General features: G+C 44.7%; 3 protein-coding genes across 3 annotated transcripts in view; 2 read left to right on the forward strand and 1 right to left on the reverse strand.

Moving 5' to 3' along the window:
• The window catches only part of iffo2b (intermediate filament family orphan 2b), a 31,692-nt gene extending 28,949 nt beyond the window's left edge, over positions 1 to 2,743 (forward strand). The window contains exons 6-8 of the mRNA XM_083668901.1: positions 997 to 1,165; positions 1,658 to 1,756; positions 2,336 to 2,743. Coding sequence (XP_083525027.1) covers positions 997 to 1,165; positions 1,658 to 1,756; positions 2,336 to 2,566 — 499 coding nt within the window. The 3' untranslated portion in view covers positions 2,567 to 2,743. The remainder of the gene's footprint in view (positions 1 to 996; positions 1,166 to 1,657; positions 1,757 to 2,335) is intronic.
• Positions 2,744 to 8,414: 5,671 nt separating this feature from the next.
• On the forward strand, positions 8,415 to 19,977 carry aldh4a1 (aldehyde dehydrogenase 4 family, member A1). The gene is made up of 15 exons (XM_083668743.1): positions 8,415 to 8,542; positions 10,622 to 10,715; positions 10,973 to 11,065; positions 11,800 to 11,847; positions 11,968 to 12,123; positions 12,449 to 12,598; positions 12,909 to 12,983; positions 13,135 to 13,322; positions 13,902 to 13,975; positions 14,251 to 14,447; positions 14,805 to 14,852; positions 15,086 to 15,238; positions 16,383 to 16,504; positions 17,376 to 17,494; positions 18,105 to 19,977. Exons 1-15 carry the CDS (start codon positions 8,502 to 8,504, stop codon positions 18,215 to 18,217), a joined length of 1,671 nt encoding a protein of 556 aa, XP_083524869.1. The 5' UTR covers positions 8,415 to 8,501; the 3' UTR covers positions 18,218 to 19,977.
• A 2,117-nt stretch (positions 19,978 to 22,094) lies between these two features.
• her2 (hairy-related 2) overlaps positions 22,095 to 22,500 on the reverse strand; it is a gene marked incomplete at both ends in the record, with an annotated part of 606 nt that continues 200 nt past the window's right edge. The window contains one exon of the mRNA XM_083668165.1: positions 22,095 to 22,500. This exon is cut by the window's right edge and continues 29 nt beyond it. Within this exon, the coding sequence (XP_083524291.1) occupies positions 22,095 to 22,500 (406 nt within the window).

Raw genomic sequence — 22,500 nt, forward strand, 5'->3', positions numbered from 1 at the left:
TTTAACCTACCAACAGGGGGGTTTGATAAGTCTTGGGCTCCCTGCCTATGGTATTTAACCTACCTACGGGGGGGGTTGATAGGTCGTGGGCTCTCTGCCTTTATGTTATTTTGTATTTTATATTATTAAACTCAGGCAGGGAGCTGAACAGAGCGGATCATTTCTACATACCAGAGGAGGCAGCAATCGGAGGACGGGCTCATGGTAATGTATGGAATGGAATGAGGAATGGTATCAAACACGTGCCAATTACAATGAGCCCGTCCTCCGATTTCTACCTCCTCCATCCTCCCCAGATTTCTACATACCTATATTAGATCAGAGCATCATAACCTAGAATATGACTTAACTTTGTATATGAATATGTCAATGTGATGTCGATGATAAATGTCAATGAAGAAAGTGTTGTTTGTGTCATGATCTCAAGTCTTTCTCTGTAGTCTGTTTCCCAGCATGTCTTCTTGTCCGTGTCTTCTTGCATGTGAACTATATCTCACACACACACACACACACACACCCACACACACACACACACACCCACACACACACACACACACACACACACTCACACACACACACACACACAACCACACACTCACACACACCACACACTCACACACACACACACACACACACTCACACACACCACACACTCACTCACACAAACACACACACACACACTCACACACACTCACACACACACACACACACACACACACAACCACACACTCACACACACCACACACACACCACACACTCACACACACACTCACACACACACACACACCACACACTCTCACACACACACACACACACTCACACTCACACACACACACTTACACACACTCTTTCTCTTTCTGTGTTTCTACTCTGTTGAATGTGGTGGCTGTTGTGTTTGTCCTCCTCCCCCTCCCCCCTTTCTCTCTCTCTCCCTCTCTCTCTCTCTCTCTCCGTCCTACACAGACATTGTTCAGATGATAACTCCTTTGTTGCCAGGCGGGAGACGTTTGACATCGATGACGACTGTGACAGCCTGACCTGGGAGGAGAATGACGAGACGCTGCTGCTCTGGGAGGACTTCACCAACTACAACCTGCCCGCCGCCGCCATCACCACGGCAACCTGCGCCGCCAACGGCAACATGGCAGAGGGCCCGGTGGAGCCGGTGGGTCCAGTGCGTCGCCTAGCGGAGGCCAGGGGAGGCTGGCGGAGGTAGAAACGGGAGGACGGGCTCATTGTAACGCACGGAACGGAATGAGGAACGGTATCAAACACACGTGTTTTGGTGCCATTCTGCATTCTGTTGTATGGATTACAATGAGCTTGTCCTCCAATTTCTACCTCCACCAGCCTCCCCTGATGGATGGTTATGGTCATTGGTAGAATCACAAGATGGGGTTTGATGGGCCAGTTCCTGGAACTTGTTTCATGTTTTCCCCTGTAAACTTCTAAGTCAGATCCCACCCACGCTCTCAGGTGGGACCTAACCCTAACCCTAACCCTAACCCTAAGTCAGATCCCACCCACGCTCTCAGGTGGGACCTAACCCTAACCCTAACCCTAACCCTAACCCTAACCCTAAGTCAGATCCCACCCACGCTCTCAGGTGGGACCTCATGTTACAACAAGCTGAAAGAGCGTCCTGTGCTTGTTTCAGGTCTCCCAGGATGGAAGCCTGGGCAGCCTCATAGATGAAACAGAGTCACTCTTCAAGACCAGAGAACAGGAGTACCAGGAGACTATCGGCCAGATTGAGGTGAACAAGCGTGTGTGTGTGTGTGTACGTGCATGCCTGTGTGTGTGTTTGTGTGTGCATGCTTGCTTGCCTGCGTGTGTGTGTGTGTGTGTGTGTGTGTGTGTGTGTGTGTGTGTGTGTGTGTGTGTGTGTGTGTATGTGTGTGTGTGTGTGTGTGTGTGTGTGCGTGTGTGTGTGTGCGTGAAAGAGATTTTGGAAGGGAAAGAGAGGTGCATGGCAACAAAAATATATGGAGTATGAAACCCTATGAGATTTATATTTCTGTTAGAGGTTGTTCCTGGGGAGATGTTCCCCTTATTGAGTCTAATAGAAACACCTGCCAAATGTCCCAAGTACAGGGGAGGCTGGCTGCACTTGATTTGTTGCTGTTTTGTCCCTCTTGCCGTTTGGTTTTGATTTGTGAGCGACGATTCGTCTAGCCAGGCAGGGGTTGGCACCTGTCCCTGCTCAACATGACGTCTTTCTTTCTTCTGCCACCCTCCCTCTTCTGTCTTCTTTCTCATCCTCTATTCCTCTCTCCTCTCCCCTCTGCCGCCTCGCTCTCCCTCTCTCTCTCCCTTCAACGTCTCCGTCTCTCAGGAGGAGCTGGCCACAGCCAAGAGTGACATGAACAGACACCTGCACGAGTACATGGAGATGTGCAGCATGAAGCGTGGCCTGGACGTCCAGATGGAGACCTGCCGGAGGATGATCAAGGGGGGCAGGAACTCTCCCTCCTTCAGCTCGGCGGCCAGTAGCGACTCAGGGAACACTGACGAGATCCAGGACGATCTGGACAAGGACGCAGAGGACCAGGGACCAATCAGCTGATGGCTGCCCTGCCATGCCCCCACCCCTCCTGCCCCTGCCCCTCACACAGAGCTCCGCCCTGCTCGGGGGTGACTCACCCCCCCAGCGTGGGGCCTGTTTGTTTGTTTTCCGGTTGTTTCGGGAGTCCTGATTGGTCCAGCCTCACTGTACTGTAGCAGGCCCAGAACTGGTGCTTTCCTGTTGTCATAGGGATGGAGGGGGAGGGGGAGGGGGAGGTGGGGGTCCTTGGGGGGGTTGCTTCAAGTGTTTAAAGGTCGGTGGCGGGTAGATGTCTGAGCTGTGCTCTCTTGCTCACTGTTGCCTTGCTGGTTTTCTGACTGTCAACCGAGCGCCACCAGAACATCCAGCAAAACCACAATCAGCATCGTCAAACCAGTCAAACCAGTCACACAGGCATCGTTCAATCAGCATCGTCAAACCAGTCACACAGGCATCGTTCAATCAGCATCGTCAAACCAGTCACACAGGCATCGTTCGCATTTTGTAAACAGTCGCACCATCGTCATCACCTTCATCTTTCCTCAGGACTGAGGTTGGACAGTCCATATGGTGAACAGGGATCAACATACAGTATTCACCACTGAACTAAAATACATCCTCCTGAGCTCTTCTTCTTTTGTTTTGTTTATCGTACGGCGAATCAGGGCTCCGAAAAAAGGTTAGCTGTTTTCTACTTGTGCTGTGCGTGTTTCACGGTGGCAGACCGGTTGGCCAATCATATTGCAGATACAGTAACAGTACACAACAAGTGGTAACTGAAATGTTTCCACCAACGAGCCAAAACAGAAAACAGAGATGGAAATTATGCTTTTCTGGTGACCGCCTGAACTGTCTTCATCCAGAGAACGCCAGCGTCGACTGGAGCACAGCTCGTTGCTACACAACGCACTCTACAAGTTCTATGCAATTTAGCTAGCCTTATTTCTGGATTGACCTTTGACCTTCCTCACCCCTCCTCCTTTACTTTACTATGTATGATTTGCCTTGTTTTAGCTGGGCAGGTGTGTTTCTGGGCAGGTGTGTTTTAGCTGGGCAGGTGTGTTTCTGGGCAGGTGTGTTTCTGGGCAGGTGTGTTTCGTATATGACGTTATTCTGAATGCTCCTGCGCGTTAATGTTGGGATCAAGGGGAGTTGAGGAACGTTTACCATCTCAAACAAGGCGATGTTGGAACAGTGGCATCCCATTTTGCTGCGTCCAAGAGGGCAACGCTCATCTTCCCTCTCTGTCCGTACCACTACTTATACTACTACTTCTAAAGGCCACAAACGCCATTTGAAAAGATCATCTTAAACAAGGGGGAGGCTGGTGGAGGTAGAGATCGGAGGACGGGCTCATTGTAATGCATGGAATGGAATGAGGAATGGTAGCAAACACGTGTGTTTAATACAATTTTCTGATACCATTCCTTATTCCGTTCCATGCATTATAATGAGCCTGTCCTCCGATTTCTACCTCCACTGATCTAAAACAATATTGCTATCACATTAAGTTTAAACTAAGCGTTGTAATGTTCCTTTACATTCATCTACCATTAAGGTAGACTACTCCCACGAATGAAAAGAAAGATTCTTCACACTTAGAATAAATCCATGCAAATTTCAGGTTTATTGACAAAGCTCTCAATCAACTGACCTTTGTAAAAGCGCTGAATCCCAAAGAAAAGCCAAAGGCTTTGAGTGAAATGTTACCAAAGTTTCCAAAGGAACGAATCATTGATTTTCTGTTTCTAAAACTAGAATGTTTTCTGTTGAAACTTAGCTTGTTCAAGGCGTTACAAAGTTTGGTACTAGAGGTGCTTTTTTTAAACAATGTTAATAACTACGATGTTAATAAATGTACATTTTTTTACACTCAAGCACACACACAAGCAAACCGGCGTCACTGGCAATGCAATGGTGCACACGATATCGGTATACCAATGTGGCATCTCATTAAGAATGTACTCAAAAAGAAAATGCTTCTTAAACATCATGGTGTTGTTCCCCAGAACAGATTAAACCCACTCCTGGTCTGGACTAGGAGCATTTTCGATCGAGATTCTCCTTTGAACATGATCTTTAGTCCAGGACGAGGCTTCATCTAGGCTGGGGAAAGTAGCTCTATGTAAACCATAGTATATACGGTTGGAGAAGCAACTCAAGTCAAATACAGCAACATTTATGTTATGTGTGAAGTTTCAAATTGGTTGGAGTTGAGCTGCACCTTACATTATTTGCCTGAAAGACTTTTAGTTTGCTTTACAAATTTGGCCTGACGATCCCAAACTTGCTGACCCGGTTCCTTGCTGATTTGCCTCAGTCTGTCAATTTATCTCACGCCACCTCCCCTCCCGTTTGACCAGCAGGGGGCGCTGTTCCATGCGGATTCCTTGTTCCATTATCATCTGCTCTGGATAGGGTTTAGAATCATCTGTACATAAGAGGGCTTTCGGCATGCGATCGTATACCCAAGAGGCCTTTCTGTTCACAATTACTCTATACCTAATGAGTTTGTTTGTATTACATTTCACTGTTTAGTGCTTTTCATTGAATTTATCAATCGGTAACATTGATAAACGCATGGGGGATGGGGAGAGGTTTGCTGCAAGTTCATCTTTTCATTGTATTGATTTATAGGATGTTTTATTTGCTGAATCTAAGTGCTACTTCTAGTAAGAGGGTTTAAAGATGTAAAAATGTACATTTGTCTTTTCAGCATGTTTTATGTAGGAAAAGGAGCGACATTGTTTTGATACAGACAATACAAAAACAGTTTTGCAATTCTCTATAATTTCTCATTCAACAGAGATGTGTTGCAAATTGGAATCAAATTCCTGTAGCTTTAAATTACATTGTGAGTGTCAATTATTCATTTAATTTTCTTGATTTTTAAAACAATAAGCCTGGATGATGAACATGGTATGGATTGTTCATTTCACTTGTAACACGTTTCATGGCTTACAGTAATTTACCTCTTCTAGCTGTATGTCACATTATGAATTGATTGATGGTAGAACATCCAGACAAATACACCACCGTCATTAGTTACACCGTCTAGGGAGTGTCCTTAATCCCAGCCACCCTTCATTGCCCCTCTCTGTATTGATCTATAACCAGCCTGATGAGTATGTGACACTGTCGAGGTGTCTGTCTGATACAGGTGACACCACACCTGTCTAGACACCACACCTGTATCAGGACAAACATACAACGTCAGACAGTACCGTTCTCTGTTCGGAGGGAGTGGAGCAGTGCATGTCGCGCCAGTCTGTCCAAACGAACCAGGCCTTGCCGATGTGTGTGATCACCTATGACAGTGTGCTGGGTGTGTGTGTGTGTGTGTGTGTGTGTGTGTGTGTGTGTGTGTGTGTGTGTGTGTGTGTGTGTGTGTGTGTGTGTGTGTGTGTGTGTGTGTGACATGAGGGAGGTTAAGGAGTCACATGACTATTTGAGAAATTGTGTGTGTGTGTGTGTCACAAATTGTATTGTTCACTCTATGGTACAAATCCAGAAGTATTCTTCCTTGTTTTAGCAAAGCCATAGCCCACATGCATAGCCATAGCCTACATCCATCTGTCAATGAGGAGAATGTTGGGCAAAGTCACAGACCATGTACAGTATTTTTATCTCAGAAAGATCGTCACGTATACCAATGAAGACACAGAGGTTAGTCTGCCATTGTCACTTGTGCAGCATGACTTACTGTGGGGTGAGTTGAAACGCTGAATGTGATTGATTTCCTTAGTCCTCAATTATGATGTCCCCAAGTGTCTGAGACGTGTAAACGTCTGATTGATGACTCTGATAATCCCTACAAATAAGAATCTGATAACATCCCATCAGCGGAGGCTGGCGGAGGCAGAAATCGGAGGACGCGCTCATTGTTAGGCATGGGACGGAATGAGGAATGGTATCAAACTTTGATACCATTCCCCATTCCAGTCCATGCATTACAATGAGCCCGTCCTCCGATTTCTACCTCCACTAGCCTCCCACTGTAGACCCCCTTCTTTGCTGAATGTATGATCAATATGCAGGAGGAGTCTTCTGTTCAACCTTACAAAAAGAACTCAGAACTCAGGACATAGAACACATCTAGGAATCCTGATATGTACTTATTGTTCTCTATTGTTCTCTTCTTCAGGAAGCAAACTTTAACTGTTTAGTTCGACTACTTGCGTGTACTGTATTGTACCCTGACAGGACTATGCTAAGCTAAATGTCAGGCTCAAGTCAATGGGAAAAGCTGACGTTGGGTTGAAACGTTTCATAGGTGTTTTATATGAGTGGTTTTAACATAACAGGGCTAGGTGCTGCATTAGTCATGATTATTAAAGATTTACCTTTCGACGCTTTGTCATCTTAACATATTTACTTGTACCTGGTGGCATTCCCTGGCGTGCTCTGCCTTTGGGGTTGGATTGACGGAGACAGAGAGAGAGGCAAGCAACCCCGGTAGGCTGTCGGTGGCCATGGAGGAAAATAGCTTTACCATTACGATTGACCTGATTCTGTATTTTCATACGCATCACATGTGATGATGCAATTTCTACAGTGTCCTGCTGTTTCTATCTCAAATGATTTAGTTCCCTGCTCTTATTCTTTCGATGCATTAGTACCTCTCTGTGCGTTGTAAAATAGGAGGTTCTTTTGTGTAAACTATTAGTGCGACCTTGCATTCACGTGGGTTCGGGGTATACTGTTGTTTCAAACATATTGAATGTACACAGTAATTGGTGTTGGTATTGGGGGGATATGAATAAAATGGTGGATTACCTATTGCCTGAATTCAGTGTCTTTATTTCCTCTAGTGACAGGGGTGTCATTATAATCACAATTATTTTGTGTGCAAACAATAGATATTTGACTTCATTATTATTGTAAGACTATAATGAATATTAATAGCCTTTACTGTCAATATGATACACAGACAGACAGACAGACAGGCGGATGGGCTATATTGTTAATAACAGGCTAATTGTATGCTGTAATAAGTAAAGTTAAACATACATGCTGTAATAAGTTAAGTTACATAAAGTTAAACGTTATATATATACAGTACCAGTCAAAAGTTTGGACACACCTTCTCATTCAATAGTTTTTCTTTACATCAAAACTATGAAGGAACACATATGGCATTATGTAGTAAACAAAAAAGTGTTAAACAAACCAGAATATGTTTTAGATTTTAGATTCTTCAAAGTAGCCACCTTTTGCTTTGATGACAGCTTTGCACACTCTTGGCAAGGTGTGTCCAAACTTTTGACTGGTACTGCATATATATATGTATATATATATAACACCTGTACACCTTCTGTAATGGTGGTGTAATGGTGTGGGGAATGTTTTCTAGGTACACTTTGGGCCCGTTAATACCAATCAATCATCACTTGAATGCCACAGCCTATTTGGACACTTGGACTAAAGTAAGAGGACCATCAGTAAAACGTTCTATAAGGTGATCATTTTATGATGTCAGAAATAGAACTTTCCGATTCATAACTGGACTATCCTGTGATTGGCTCGGGCTGTTTTCTCCTTAGCTGAATGGCCATTCACAGACTCGCCCTCTCTGCCTACCGCAAGTTCCATTTTGGAAATGTGAGGTGTGTTTATAAATCCTTATTTCTTTGTTAAATAAAAGTAAGTGAAACATTTAAAGTTTAACAATTTAAAGTGTAATGATTGATTTTCTGTTCTGACTAGAATATAGGTGCAATGCAATATCTTGAGCATTTAGCGGCAGTTATGATAATCGAAGAAATGTACCCTCCCTATTATGTGTTGGTATGTTCCTAATCGTTTGTTCTCGCGATACAGGTAACAATTCTACACATTCTCAAGCTGCTGAACGCTTTCTGTTTCTCCTCGGAAATTGATACATGTGTCTTTTTCCTTCGTAGTGGTCCTGCCAGGGCGTGTTTTATCACAGGGTCAACCTATCTCCCATTGAAACATGCTGCGTGTGCGATCGGCTCTCTGCCAGTCCTGGAGGGGGTATGTAGTTCCACATGAACGTACACGAGACTACTTCACCTTAGCTTTGACTTTTAGGAATGACATTTGCAACAATCTGTGATAGTCGATTTCTGAGTTATGATTATTGCCTTACAATAAGGGTATAGGTGTGTCGCCGCTCTCTATTAGAACATTCTAAGCTCTTCTAGTAACCGGCTGTCTTTAGGCATTGGCCACTTGTGTTATGTAATGTTTCAAGATACCTTTCCATGTCAGGCGCTTGACGTATTCAACGTGAGTGCGAGTATTAGTATGTTTCCGTCGCCTTTTGGCAAGAGCATGTAATAACCACTATTAAACACCATACAGTAGACCAACATACAGTTCGTGGAAGAGCAGCACACCATTGAAATACCCTCAGTGATACTGTAGTAGGTGTACTACTCTATAGGGCAGAACTTTACTGACTACAAATGTAGCCAAGCTGACCAAGCTGTAGCCTATGCACTGTAACTGGAGTTGTGCAAGAGAGAGACTGCTAAGACACCCCGGACTGGGGCGAAGCCAGGGGCCAGTTGCATGAATCTCCACGATGTTGAACATTGCTTTCGCTGTCAGTGTCACACCTGTCAAAACATTCGAATGTCTCTCTGGCTTTCAGATGGGCATTGTCTTTCCTCTGAGCAAGATTAAAAAAACAAACACTCTGAAGGTTCACCAGAACAGATCATTTGAATGTGAACCATATGTATAGTCCAGGGGAGGCTGGTGGAGGTGGGAATCGGAGGACAGACTCATTGCAATGCATGGAATTGAATGAGGAGTGGTCTCAATACTCCAGCCATAATAATAATAATAATGCATTTTATTTGGAGGCGCCTTTCAGGTCACCCAAGGTCACCTTACAGAAGAGAAGTAAAAGCAAAAGCATGACATCAATCATTAAAAACAAAACAAACAAACAATGCATTACAATGAGCCCATCCTCAGATTTCTACATTCACCAGCCTCCCCTGGTGAAGTCATATTGCCTTTAAGCGTGTCAGGGGATAGTGTTGAGGGTTCTTGGGTGTCTATTACAGTGTTAAGTCATTGAATAGTTTAGTACGTGCCCATCTCTACCCAGTTGGAAAGACGCTATCAAAGGATTGACCTTCACTTGTTGTTTAGACTAGAAGTTAATCATATATGAGGGAGTGAAGGCACCAGAAGTTCAGTGGTGGTGTATCTTTCCAGGGGAGACTGCACCCTTTTTAACTGCACCCTTGTTCACCGAACGATGAGAAACAAAAGTACAAATACAGACTGTGTGTTCATTACTGTGTTCATTACTGATGGTAGTTTACAGTTAATTCACTGTAGTGAGGTATGACAAAGAGCAGATGTTTCTTCACGTCAATTTTTACTCATGCATGATGCGCTGTTCCTGCTCTAGCTTTCTACACAGCTGTCACCTCGTCCAGACCCTGCAGGCCCGATTTAAGCCACTACTGTCGACGCTCGTCCTGAAAAATAAGGATTTTCCGTTTCTACCACACCTGAATTGCTGATTTGAGTTCACCTCAAGTTACTTATTCCAGCAGATGTCACATGACATGGGCAATCGGGTTGCCAGATTGTGGTTGTAAACAGAAGCAGGACAGAACCAGAACCGAGAGCACCTGTCTACTTATTAAAAGGTTTGAGAGAGTTCAACACCCCACAGTGACCCTGAGTTTCAGGGCTGGTAAAGTCCTATTCAGGTCAAATGGATCGGCCAATCTGTGCCATTGGCCTGGTGCCTGGTGGCTTATACAATATGGTTGGGTTGTTGGAATCAACTCAAAATAAATATGAATGGGATTCATATACATCACATGGTAGTGAGTGAGAAGTCCTATTCAGGTTCTATCTCTCTGGTAATGTGGTGTTGGAGTTATAGGGTTGCTATATGGCCTCACTAAAACTAGGGATGTTCTTTATTGTTGTCTGTCTGTGTCTGTCTTCACTTGTGTGGGTTGGTCTGTCCTAACCTGTCTGTCTGTCTGTCTGTCTGTCTGTCTGTCTGTGTCTGTGTGTGTGTGTGTGTGTGTGTGTGTGTGTGTGTGTGTGTCTGTGTGTGTCTGTGTGTGTGTGTAGGTTCAGGACCTTCCCCTGTGCAGCCGTTGAGGTGAAGAATGAACCCATCCTTGGGTTCAAAGAGGGCAGTGCAGAGAGGGATGAACTTCTGAAGGTTAGAACACTCTACAGTATTCTATTCTATTCTGTACTCACACACACACACACAAACACATACACACAAACACATACACACAAACACACACACACAAACACATACACACACACATACCTACTCTCTCAGCACAATTATACTGTACACACACCTGTACATGCTGTATGTCCCTCAAGACCCATATGTTCACCTCAAGCATGTTCACCTGATTTGTGTCTGTGTGTGTCTGTGTGTGTCTGTGTGTGTCTGTGTTATAGGCCTTGCAAGAACTGAAGGGGAAGACGGAGGAGATTCCTTGTGTGGTTGGTGATGAACATGTGTGGACCAAAGACGTCAGATACCAGCTATCGGTGAGTGGAGTCAAGGGCATGTCTGTACTCTGAGCAAACTATTGCTACACACTGCACAGCAAATATGTGAGCATGGAGATACAGATTAGTTGGGTTATACAGACTGTAATAACGTCACGTTATCAGGTGCTCTCGTTGGTTTCTGATAAGATCCGTTGGCTTCTATAAACCAACATACCACTTTCACTGGGGGCAGATATGAAGCCTGCGTTGGTTCAGGCAGGGCAGCTCAGCTGTCCGTCAGGTGGCAATAACATCCATCACATGTTCAGGGACATGGCTTAAAAGAGCTGAGTTGTGCACACTACCATGGTGAAACAGTGTGACGCCACTGGTTAGGAGAGAATTTACTTGTTGGGCGTCCCACCCATGACCCCAACCTACACCCACCACCCCTGCCTCCACCCACGACCCCAGCCTCCACCCACCGTCCCCAGCCTCCACCCACCGCCCCAGCCTCCACCCGCTCGGTCACTCTGTATTTAACCTACCTACGTGGGGTTGATAAGTCATGGGCTCCCTGCCATGCTGGTATTTTGTATTTTATGTCGTTAAAGAGAGAGAGCTGCAGAACCATCCAATTACACCAAACCTAAATGTATTACCGTTGTCATTAAATAGTGATTATAAACCGACCTAAGTGTCATGACTAAAAGACTGTTATGGCCGAACAGCTGATGCGCTCGTCTGTTAACAATAAATATTTGTTTCTTTATTTTCTCTCTGTCTTCAAGCCCTTCAACCACTCGCAAAAAATTGCCAAGTTTTGCTATGCGGACAAGGTAATTTATAGTTTTTTTTAAGATTCCTTGGTACTTACAGTACAACGTATATTTGTGAGTATGTTTTTTAATGTTCTGAATGGATCTGATTGGACTTTCCTGTTCGGTTGCGGTCCGTAGGAGCTGCTCAACAAGGCCATCCTGGCCTCGGTGGCGGCCCGGAGAGAGTGGGATCTGAAGCCCGTTCAGGACCGAGCCCAGGTCCTCTTCAAGGCTGCTGACATCATCAGTGGACCCAAGAGAGCCGAGATTCTGGCCAAAACCATGATCGGCCAGGTACGGTGACACCTTTACTGAACACACTGGGTTTGTGGTCCTGTGATCACGGTGTAACTGGATTTTGAGTGCATCTCCTCTGTTTAATGAAATGTGTCCCTTCAACTTCAAAAGGGCACTGTAGTTAGCGCAAGCTAACATGTTATGGTACAATGCATCTGGCTTGTTGTAATTCCAATATGTCAATGTTACTGCATCTGTCCCTACTCAAATAAATGAACAAACAAATACATAAAACAAGAGGCTCTAGTACTAACACACATTTTGATCTTTCACCTCTTCTAATACTTCTCCCTATATCTATCTATCTGTTTCATCCTTCTAGGCTAAAACTGTGGTGCAGGCAGAGATCGATGCAGCCGCGGAGCTGATTGACTTCTTCAGGTTCAATGCTAAACATGCTGTAGAGCTGGAGAGCCAGCAGCCCCTGGACTGTGATGGCAGCACCAACACCATGCTGTACCGCGGCCTGGAGGTGAGCGCTCTCTGGGATGAAGGATACCCTCCTGGTCTTATCCTAGGACGGTCCAGACCCGATTTGAAGTTAATGATAAGATGGAGTGGGATTAAAAGAAGTATATGTAGGGATCAGTGGAGGCTGGTGGAGGTAGAAATCGGAGGATGGGCTCATTGTAATGGATCCATACCATGCATTACAATGAGCCCGTCCTCTGATTTCTACCTCTACCAGCCTCCCCTGGTAGGGATAATTTAGGAAACATTGAGTTCTGGAACTCGCCTTGAAACCATTTTTCTAATCACTTTTATTCTGCCTTTCTCTGTAGGGGTTTGTAGCCGCTGTTGCTCCTTTTAACTTCACTGCGATTGGTGGAAACCTGGCAGGCACCCCTGCTGTCATGGTACGTCTCTCACCCTCCCGCGTCAGCGAAAAAGAAAACAACATGAACTTCATACTCTTTTAATTTTCATGTTTTGTGTTATACAGTAACTCTATCAAAGATTTGTTCTCTGACGTTGGATGTCACCTTTCTCCTCTGCTGTTTATCTCAGGGTAACGTAGTCCTGTGGAAGCCTAGCGACACAGCCATGTCCGCTAGCTACGCCGTCTACAACGTCCTGAGAGAGAGCGGGCTGCCCCCCAACATCATCCAGTTCGTCCCGGCCGACGGACCGGTCTTCGGGGACACCATCACCTCCTCTGAGCACCTGGCCGGCATCAACTTCACCGGCAGTGTCCCGTATGTCACCGTCACCCATGTCTAAGCTAGGCCTATAGGATATTAACCCTGATTTATACAACTGTTAGATCAGAACGAGCATTGTGATTGGCCCAGAGGCGTTCGGAGCCGTGCTTTATTCCCATGTAAAGTAACAGCTATGACGCGTTTTTTCCTGTTTATCGTACGTCGCAGTAATGTCCCTGCGTAAACACACAAGTTGCGAAGATTTGTTTATCACGTTACCTTGACAACAGTGGTTGTTTTGGGAAATGTATTTCTAGCAGGGCAGAAACCACCACAACCTATCACGAAATACATACTTAAGGCGTTGTTTTCTTGTCATAATTCTCTGTTTAGTTTTGTAACTGTTGTATAAAAGCATTAAGGCACTCGAGTTCTCTAGCGTGAATAAAGTCACAGCTGAGGGGTTGCCGGCCCTCCGCTACACGATAAAGCACAGCCTCTTGTTCCCTATTGCTTAAAACTGTCTGCCGCTTTTGGTAAAGACCGTTATCGCCGTTATAGTCTTCAACATCTGACAGGACAGTTGTGTGATTATCTCTGTAGTGACTAAGAAGCCATTTTGTCCCTCTTCAGGACATTCAAGCGTCTGTGGAAGCAGGTGGCCCAGAACCTGGACATCTACAGGAACTTCCCCAGGGTGGGAGGAGGTGGGTGACACCTACAGCCTGGAACATACAGCACAGGGGAGGCTGGTGGAGGTAGAAATTGGAGGACAGGCTTTTTGTCGCGCATTGGAATGGAATGAGGTATCAAACACTGGAATGAGGAATGGTACCAAACACGTATGTTTGTTACCATTCCTCATTCCGTTCCATGCATTACAATGAGCCCATCCTCTGATGTCTACCTCCACCAGCCTCCCCTGGTTCATACCTCTCATTTGGTGAACATTGCCTCACCCATGCCGTCTCCTGCCTTTCAGAGTGCGGCGGTAAGAACTTCCACTTCGTCCACAAGTCTGCGGACGTGGAGAGTGTGGTGATGGGGACCATCCGCTCTGCGTTTGAGTACGGAGGGCAGAAGTGCTCGGCCTGCTCCAGGATGTACGTCCCAGACTCCCTGTGGCCTCAGATCAAACAGGGCCTCCTGGACATCCACAAGCAGATCAAACTGGGAGACGTGAGTGGAGAACAACTGATCCCTGGAGCTGTTAGATTCATCAGGGAGATATTGCGTTAGACATGCATCCATGAAATTGTTTGTGTTGCATGGCTAATATTTATGTATCAATGTATTTCAGTGGAGGTAGAAATCGGAGGACAGGCTCATTGTAATGCATGCAGCCTGTTCTCTGATTTCTACCTCTACTGATGTATTTTTATGTGGCACTATATTCACTATTATTCCAGTTGAGATACAAAACATTGTGCTACTTGTACCAAGAGGAGTTCCTTGACATGGTTGAAGTAGATGTTTTAATTGTGTTTAATGTATCAGATTGTCGTAACTCTGTCTTCCTGTCTCTCCCTTGCTCAGCCTGTGGAGGACTTCAGCACCTTTTTATCTGCTGTGATCGATGACAAGGTACAGTACTGACATGTAAAATGCTAAATGACTAAAATATACAGCAAATGTACTATGTGTGACTAAGAAAATGTTCACCCAAACTGGAGACTTAGTCACTTATGCTGTGTCTATGTACGCCCAGTGTTAGGTGTTAACACCAATGAAAGGGTAATGTTTATGTTTTTTTGTTAAATATAATATAAATATTTTCACTTTTTCAGTAACTTTTTCAATGTCTTGTTTTCCTTCAGTCCTTTGCCCGTAATAAGAAGTGGCTGGATCATGCCAAGTCTTCCCCTAACTTGAGTATCATCGCCGGGGGCAACTGTGATGACAAGACAGGGTACTACGTTGAGCCCACCATCATTGAGACCAAAGACCCCCGGGAGGCCATAATGGGCGAGGTAAGAGTCTCCAGGATGTTGTGGATGACATCCTCATTGATCATGCTTATAGTAGCTCCATAACCAGTCATTGATGATCATACCCAAACATGTTGTCCTAGTAATGTGTTATTATAGATTCAAATTAACCTGCATGAGACGCACAAGGAACACTTACATGATGCAACATGGAACTGAAATTTTATCTGAATTGCATAACCTGATTGACTGGTAAATCATTTCCACTAGTCTGTTAGGTATTGCTGTCTTGTGGGGGAAAAGAGAAGATTAGCATATAAATGACTAATCTGTCACTTTTAAGAGATACTCCACAAGCCAGGCTGGAGGCTAACTGCATGGATTACCTATATAAACATGCATAACACGGCTTAGTGAACTGACACAGCATGTTGGTTTAATTGAATCCTCCTCAACCCTCTGGTTTCACGCTCTGGGTCACAGCAGTGGACGTGCAGAGAGAAGCCTACAGCTGGACGTCATTCAGGGATATGTGACTGCTGCCATGATTCTTCCAGACATTTACCACAGCACATCAATTGCTTTTATTGAATTTTTTTTTAATTTCACCCTTATTTTGCCAGGCAAGTTGACTGAGAACAGGTTCTCATTTGCAGCAACGACCTGGGGAATAGTTGGAGAGGAGAGGAGAGGAGAGGAGAGGAGAGGGGATGATGAGCCAACTGAAAGCAGGGGATGATTAGGGTGGCCATGATGGTACGAGGGCCAGATTGGGAGTTTAGCTGGGACACCGGCGTTAATTCACATACTCTTGCGATAAGTGCCATGGGATCTTTAACGATTGCTGATTTGAGCAGTAGCTTATGTGCAGCATAGGTTACTCTCTGTTTCTCAGTTTTCCTTTCAGCAGTCGGTTACCATCTCTTGCTCTGAATGTTTTCAAAATGAAAAGCAAATCATGCGCTGATAAACGTTAGCATTGCACTGTGGTAGGCTGAGTGTGTCGAGGAATCCTGTCTGTATTCATAGCGCTGAATGACGTCAAGCTATAGGCACAATATCTTTACGCACCTTCGCCATTGGTGGGACAGGGACAGTCCATCATGCTCCAATCACCTCATCTGGGTGGCTCACGTAATATCCCTGTGTTACTTCATAACTGACCCTCTGGCTTTAACCCCTGCAGGAGATCTTTGGGCCGATCCTGACTGTCTATGTTTACCCTGAGAACAACTACAAAGAGGTCCTGCAGCTGATAGATAGCACGTCACCCTACGCCCTGACAGGAGCTGTGTTCTCTCTTGACCAGTAAGTTAGGTTGCAGGGGCTGTGTTCTCTTTCAACCAGTAAGTTAGGTTGTACAGGCTGTGTTTGTTCTAGACCAGTAAGTTAGGTTGTGTTTGTTCTAGACCAGTAAGTTAGGTTGTGTTTGCTCTAGACCAGTAAGTTAGGTTGTGTTTGTTCTCGACCAGTAAGTTAGGTTGTGTTTGTTCTAGACCAGTAAGTTAGGTTGTGTTTGTTCTAGACCAGTAAGTTAGGTTGTGTTTGTTCTAGACCAGTAAGTTAGGTTGTGTTTGCTCTAGACCAGTAAGTTAGGTTGTAAGGGCTGTGTTCTCGACCAGTAAGTTAGGTTGTGTTTGTTCTCGACCAGTAAGTTAGGTTGTGTTTGCTCTAGACCAGTAAGTTAGGTTGTAAGGGCTGTGTTCTGGACCAGTAAGTTAGGTTGTACGGGCTGTGTTCTCGACCAGTAAGTTAGGTTGTAAGGGCTGTGTTCTCGACCAGTAAGTTAGGTTGTAAGGGCTGTGTTCTCGACCAGTAAGTTAGGTTGTACAGGCTGTGTTTGTTCTCGACCAGTAAGTTAGGTTGTAAGGGCTGTGTTCTCGACCAGTAAGTTAGGTTGTAAGGGCTGTGTTCTCGACCAGTAAGTTAGGATGTAAGGGCTGTGTTCTCGACCAGTAAGTTAGGATGCTCCACACAACCTGATATGGAGTGTCGGCACTCTTATAAGAGTAATAAGTACATGATATGATTTTCCTTAAATAAACAATTGCATTCACTAATGTCACAGCCTGTAAAGCCTACTATAATGAGATTTTGGTTGTATGAAAGAAGGACACTGGTCAAAAAAAAAAGTGTTGTTTTATATATGTGTTTATATATATGTGATCTGTGTTTCTAGGAATGTTGTGGACGAGGCAGCCAAGGTCTTGCGGAACGCTGCAGGAAACTACTACGTTAACGACAAGTCCACAGGCTCCGTTGTTGCCCAGCAGCCATTTGGCGGCTCCAGAGCCTCAGGTAAGAACGCCCACCAGTGCAGCCATTTGGCGGCTCCAGAGCCTCAGGTAAGAACGCCCACCAGTGCAGCCATTTGGCGGCTCCAGAGCCTCAGGTAAGAACGCCCACCAGTGCAGCACGGCTGCATCCCTCATCTCTGTCAAGTCAAGTCAACGTTTGGTTGATCATTGGCAGACGACACAGGAACAATGAAATGGTTACTTTACCAGCTTCCTCTCAATAGTGCAAATATCAGGACGTAAGAATAGAAATGCAATAATAACACAATAGGCAATAAGTGTAAGGAGGAATACAATACAGTGATAAATAGCAGGTGTGTGTGTGTGTGTCTTCTGTGTGTGTGTGTGTCTTCTGTGTGTGTGTGTGTGTGTGTGTGTGTGTGTGTGTGTGTGTGTGTGTGTGTGTGTGTGTGTGTGTGTGTGTGTGTGCGTGGAGAGAGTCAGTGCAAATTGTCTTAGCCCTTTCCCTAAAGTGTGCACTGGTGAAAAAAAACCTTTGGCAAGATGGCTGACACAAACAATTACCTCAGTTTTAGTTCATAGACCAGCCACACTAAGCTGATGAATCAAGCAAACAATGAGGCCTAAACCATGAACCCTCCTGTCTGCAGGTACGAATGACAAACCTGGCGGTCCACACTACGTCCTGCGATGGACCTCCCCCCAGGTGGTGAAGGCCACCCACGTCCCCCTCAGAGAATGGAAGTACCCCTACATGGGTTGAGAAGAGAGCGCTGTATCCCCTTCCCTGCCACCTACTGTAGCCCCCCCTTCATCCAACCCGTCCCCATAGAGGAGTTCCTGACACTGCTCCTTGACCCCCGACCCCCCATTCTCCAGTCAAGACTGAGAATGATATGAAGGAGAGAAATCTCTCTCTCCTTACCCGTCCAAGTTTGGTCCCTCGCCCCAGCAGTCAGCTTGCACTGCACCTCGACATGAATCTGAATGTAATGATGATCTATTCTAAAATGAAAGGGGGGGCAACAGCGCCCCCCTCTGGCACTTCTTGAGAAGGAGCAGCAACTGAGCCAGGCTAGCTTTAGGCTGCTAGCTTTAGGCTGCTAGCTTTAGGCTGCTAGCTTTAGGCTGCTAGCTTTAGGCTGCTAGCTGTAAAGGAGAATGGTACCAGAGAGTCCCAATGGATCTACAGATACAGTCAAACTGTGTTGCTACAGTATAGCATGGATTCTAAACACCTGTACTAATACCTGCAGTTGATCGGCTTTGAAAGAAATGTTCAAGGCTGCTGTCTGTCTGTGTGCTTCTGAGCCTCTGTTTCTGTTCCTGGTCATCTCAGTGCCAACCAGTGCTGAGGAGTTATCCCCGTTACCCTTTCTGCCAGGGGAGGCTGGTGGAGGTAGAAATCGAAGTACAGGCTCATTGTAATGCATGGAATGGAATAAGAAATGGTATCAAAGGGCTTTCCGTTCCATGCATTACATTGAGTTCATCCTCCGATTTCTGCCTCAACCAGCCTACCCTGCTATACCCGGGTTTCACATATTAGACTTTCTGGCAGAAACATTGGTGTTTGATACACATCTCTGATGTTATGTGTTAAAGAACATACCATTTGTCCTTAGAACAGAATCAAATGACCTTTCATAAAGACAATAACCTTAATATTGACACCATTACAGCATGTTAACTGTAGAGACAATATTTATTGGAGAAGACAACAATAATAATATCTTATCTAATAAGTATCTAACATTTATATGTATGAACTTCTGGTCCTTATCTTAGCAAAAAATAATGGTTACGTTGTTTTTGTTTCCATCCACCTCTTTCACAAATGAATGTTTAATTTACAGAACTAAAGTAATGATCATCACATATCGTAGGCTCTCCTCTTATGTCCTGATTGGTTGGCTGAGCTGTCACAGTGAAATGTCCCGCCCCCTGACTGTCACTGATGGGAGAGGGATGTACTTGTTACAGTTGGAGGTAGAAATCGGAGGACGGGCTCATTGTAACGCATGGAATGAGGAATGGTGTGTTTGATAACATTTCTCATTCCATTCCATGTATTACAATGAGCCCGTCCTCCGATTTCTACCTCCACCAGCCTCCCCTGCTGGGCTCCGTGGCGATGAGGATGCTGTTACTGTTTTACTTCAGTTTTGCTTTGCTAGCTAATTAATGTTTACCTCAGTAACACTGCATACTTACTGGTGCTCTTTCACTTGTGAAATACTGTATTTTACAGAGCTAGAATTTGTACATTTTTAAAAAGTGCTGATTGCGTCCATTGCATGATCGCTCAGTTTAAATCTCAATTTCATGCTGTCTTTACTCATTTGAAAATAAGGGGGGATATATTTTCATAAAGTGTATTTTGTATTTTAAACTTTTTTCTGTTTTACAGCGATGCAAATAGAAATGATTTATCTTCAAATGTGCCTGTATTAGTAGTATACTAGAATGACTTAGACTTTGAATTTGTAATAACTAATGCATATTAAATTATTTCAGTGATGATCTAAACCATACGTCTTCGTCATCCTTGCTTCATTCGATGTCCTAAGAAAACATTTTCCAACTTCCAGCCTCTTCTGTCCATTCTGTCATCCATCTTCCATTCTATCATTGATCTATCCATCTTCTGTTCTATCCATCTATCAGCAGTTCAAACAGGATCCTGTTGGCCCTGCATGGGAACACTGTCCCACCCTGAGCCGTCGAAGTCACAGCAGAGGTTTTTACAGCCTTTTCAGACCTTTGGAGTGTGTCTGAGGCTCCTCACTCACACACTTTGACATCTCAGCGTCACCCTCCCCACATCAAAGCCAGGCAGGAGGAGGCTCCATATGTGGCCTAGGCTTGGCCACACTCTCCTGTCGTTGAAACTATTTTATTGCCCTGAGAGACACACTTCTTCACACTGCAAGCCTGCGTAGACATGGGAAAGAGGACTATCTGAAAGACTCCCTACGCATAAGGCTCCTGCCTCTCTGGTAACAGTTTTTTTTTATTTCAACTTTTTCCAGTGCCATGATTCACAATGCATGAACTGTCACACAATATGACAATATGGCAAAGCTAGTTGTTTGGACGCTGGAGGAAAAAATAGAAAGTGACTTCACCACTCATTCAGGCCTTATTATTCAAGGATGAACAGAATGTTCAGGGGAATGTGAAAGTATGAATATGCAGCATATTGCTGCACAATGGAGAGAGGCTTAGGAGGTCTCGAGTATTCATTTTCTTTTATAATTTCAAAACTATTCAGTTCCTGGGAAAGCCTTTGGTTGTCCTTCACAGAGTTATGTGAAGTATGCTAGGGGCTAATTTCTGATAGTCTATGGAATGCATTGTAATGCTGATTAGGGAATAACATTATGGATTAGCATTATGCACAATGCTCCATGAGACCGCATACCTCAAATACCTCTATCTCCCTCTTTGAATGGTAGTAGGCTATGATTATGTCCATTGTTTTCTTCAATAATCACTACTAACATTCACCTGTCAATTATCCAACGGTTTATAGACTAAATTTCGGGCTGATATCATATTCACATGGAATTTTTAAGCCGCTTTTTCTTTTTTTCTTTTTTTTCTTTTTTTTTACCATATGGCCTTACTTAGAGCAACTGACAATAAAGTGCCATGCGTGGGATTGAGAATGTTGGCGCGAAGTGCGACACACACTTCTAATTGACAACTCTGAACAGTGCGAGTGTGGGAACGCTTAAGTTCGCTGAGGCTTTCCGGGGGCGCCTTTGGCAGCTTTTGTGCTCTGAGCAGCAGCTGCTGGACTATTCAGGTTGAATGTTTACTCAATAGACAGAGGCTTTCGAGGTCTCAGTTCTCCCGCCAAAAACTTTTGCCTCTTGCCATTTTTCAAGTGGAAAGGTGGGGGCACGTTTAGGGTCTGTAGATGGTGGCTAAGTCTAAAGACCTACTTCAACAGTTTTCGATAGGAAGACTATGTGCCTACTCTCCGCTCTTGGCAATAGAGAGGCCTGGTCTTATGTGCGGATCCCACAATTGATGGTGTACAGTACCTCTGTGTGTGTGTGTGTGTGTGTGTGTGTGTGTGTGTGTGTGTGTGTTTTATCAGATTTATTTTCTTATTTTATGTAGCCTCCTAATGCAGGTTTAATGTGTATTGCAAGTGCAAGGGTTTAGTGCTGAGACCAAGAGCTCCTATACATCATTATCAAGAGAGATCCAAGATTCATCGAATATAATTTATTTTTTATTCGCTAATAATTTCATTCAAGGAATACTGCCATATCAATGTGATACATCTACATTCCACAGTTACAATTCAGCATGGGTTTAAGTATTGTTTCCCAATAAGAATGACTCCGAATCGATATAAATATTTTACAATATGTAAGGAACACTGACCTTCACACGTGTGAAGTTACAATACATGCGCAACTGCGCATTCGCACAATAATAGCTTGGGCATTCTAAAGAGAATAATAGACAATAATTTCAACTTTTACAAAAAGATAAAATTGTAAAGGGAATAATAATTTCCTACAAGAAGAGAATACAATGGCCTGTACTAAGCCGACATCATTCTCTGGTATTTTTCACATTGACAGTCTCAGTGCTAAACGTCTCCAAATGATTCGCATCGATCACCACGGTCTCCAAAGCGGCCCTCTGCCACCCACGGTGACGTTTTTTGGAGTGTTGATGTTGTGAGGGACCATGGCGCGGTTTGGACTCAGCGTGGGTCGGTCACCAGGCTGTTGGGCACGATGGAAGTGACTGATAAGCTTCTGCTGAGAGTCTGACGGCTGGTTGTGCGCTGAGAGGAAGCGGAGCGTTTCTTCTAAACACCGGATGAATCCCTCTGAGTAGCTCCGACCAGATGCGCCTGCGTTGAACGGGGCAGCAGGGTGCTTGCTGTGGTCTCTCAGGTAGAACACGGCTGTCTCGAGAATGTCAGCTTTCTCCAGTTTGGAGTTGGGCTGGTGTTCTTGAAGTTCGGGCTTGAGGAGAGTTTTCAGCTGTTCGATGCTGTTGTTAATGCGGTCTCGT

Source organism: Argentina silus, assembly GCF_951799395.1.
Source record: "Argentina silus genome assembly, chromosome: 4".
NCBI classification, from domain to species: domain Eukaryota; kingdom Metazoa; phylum Chordata; class Actinopteri; order Argentiniformes; family Argentinidae; genus Argentina; species Argentina silus.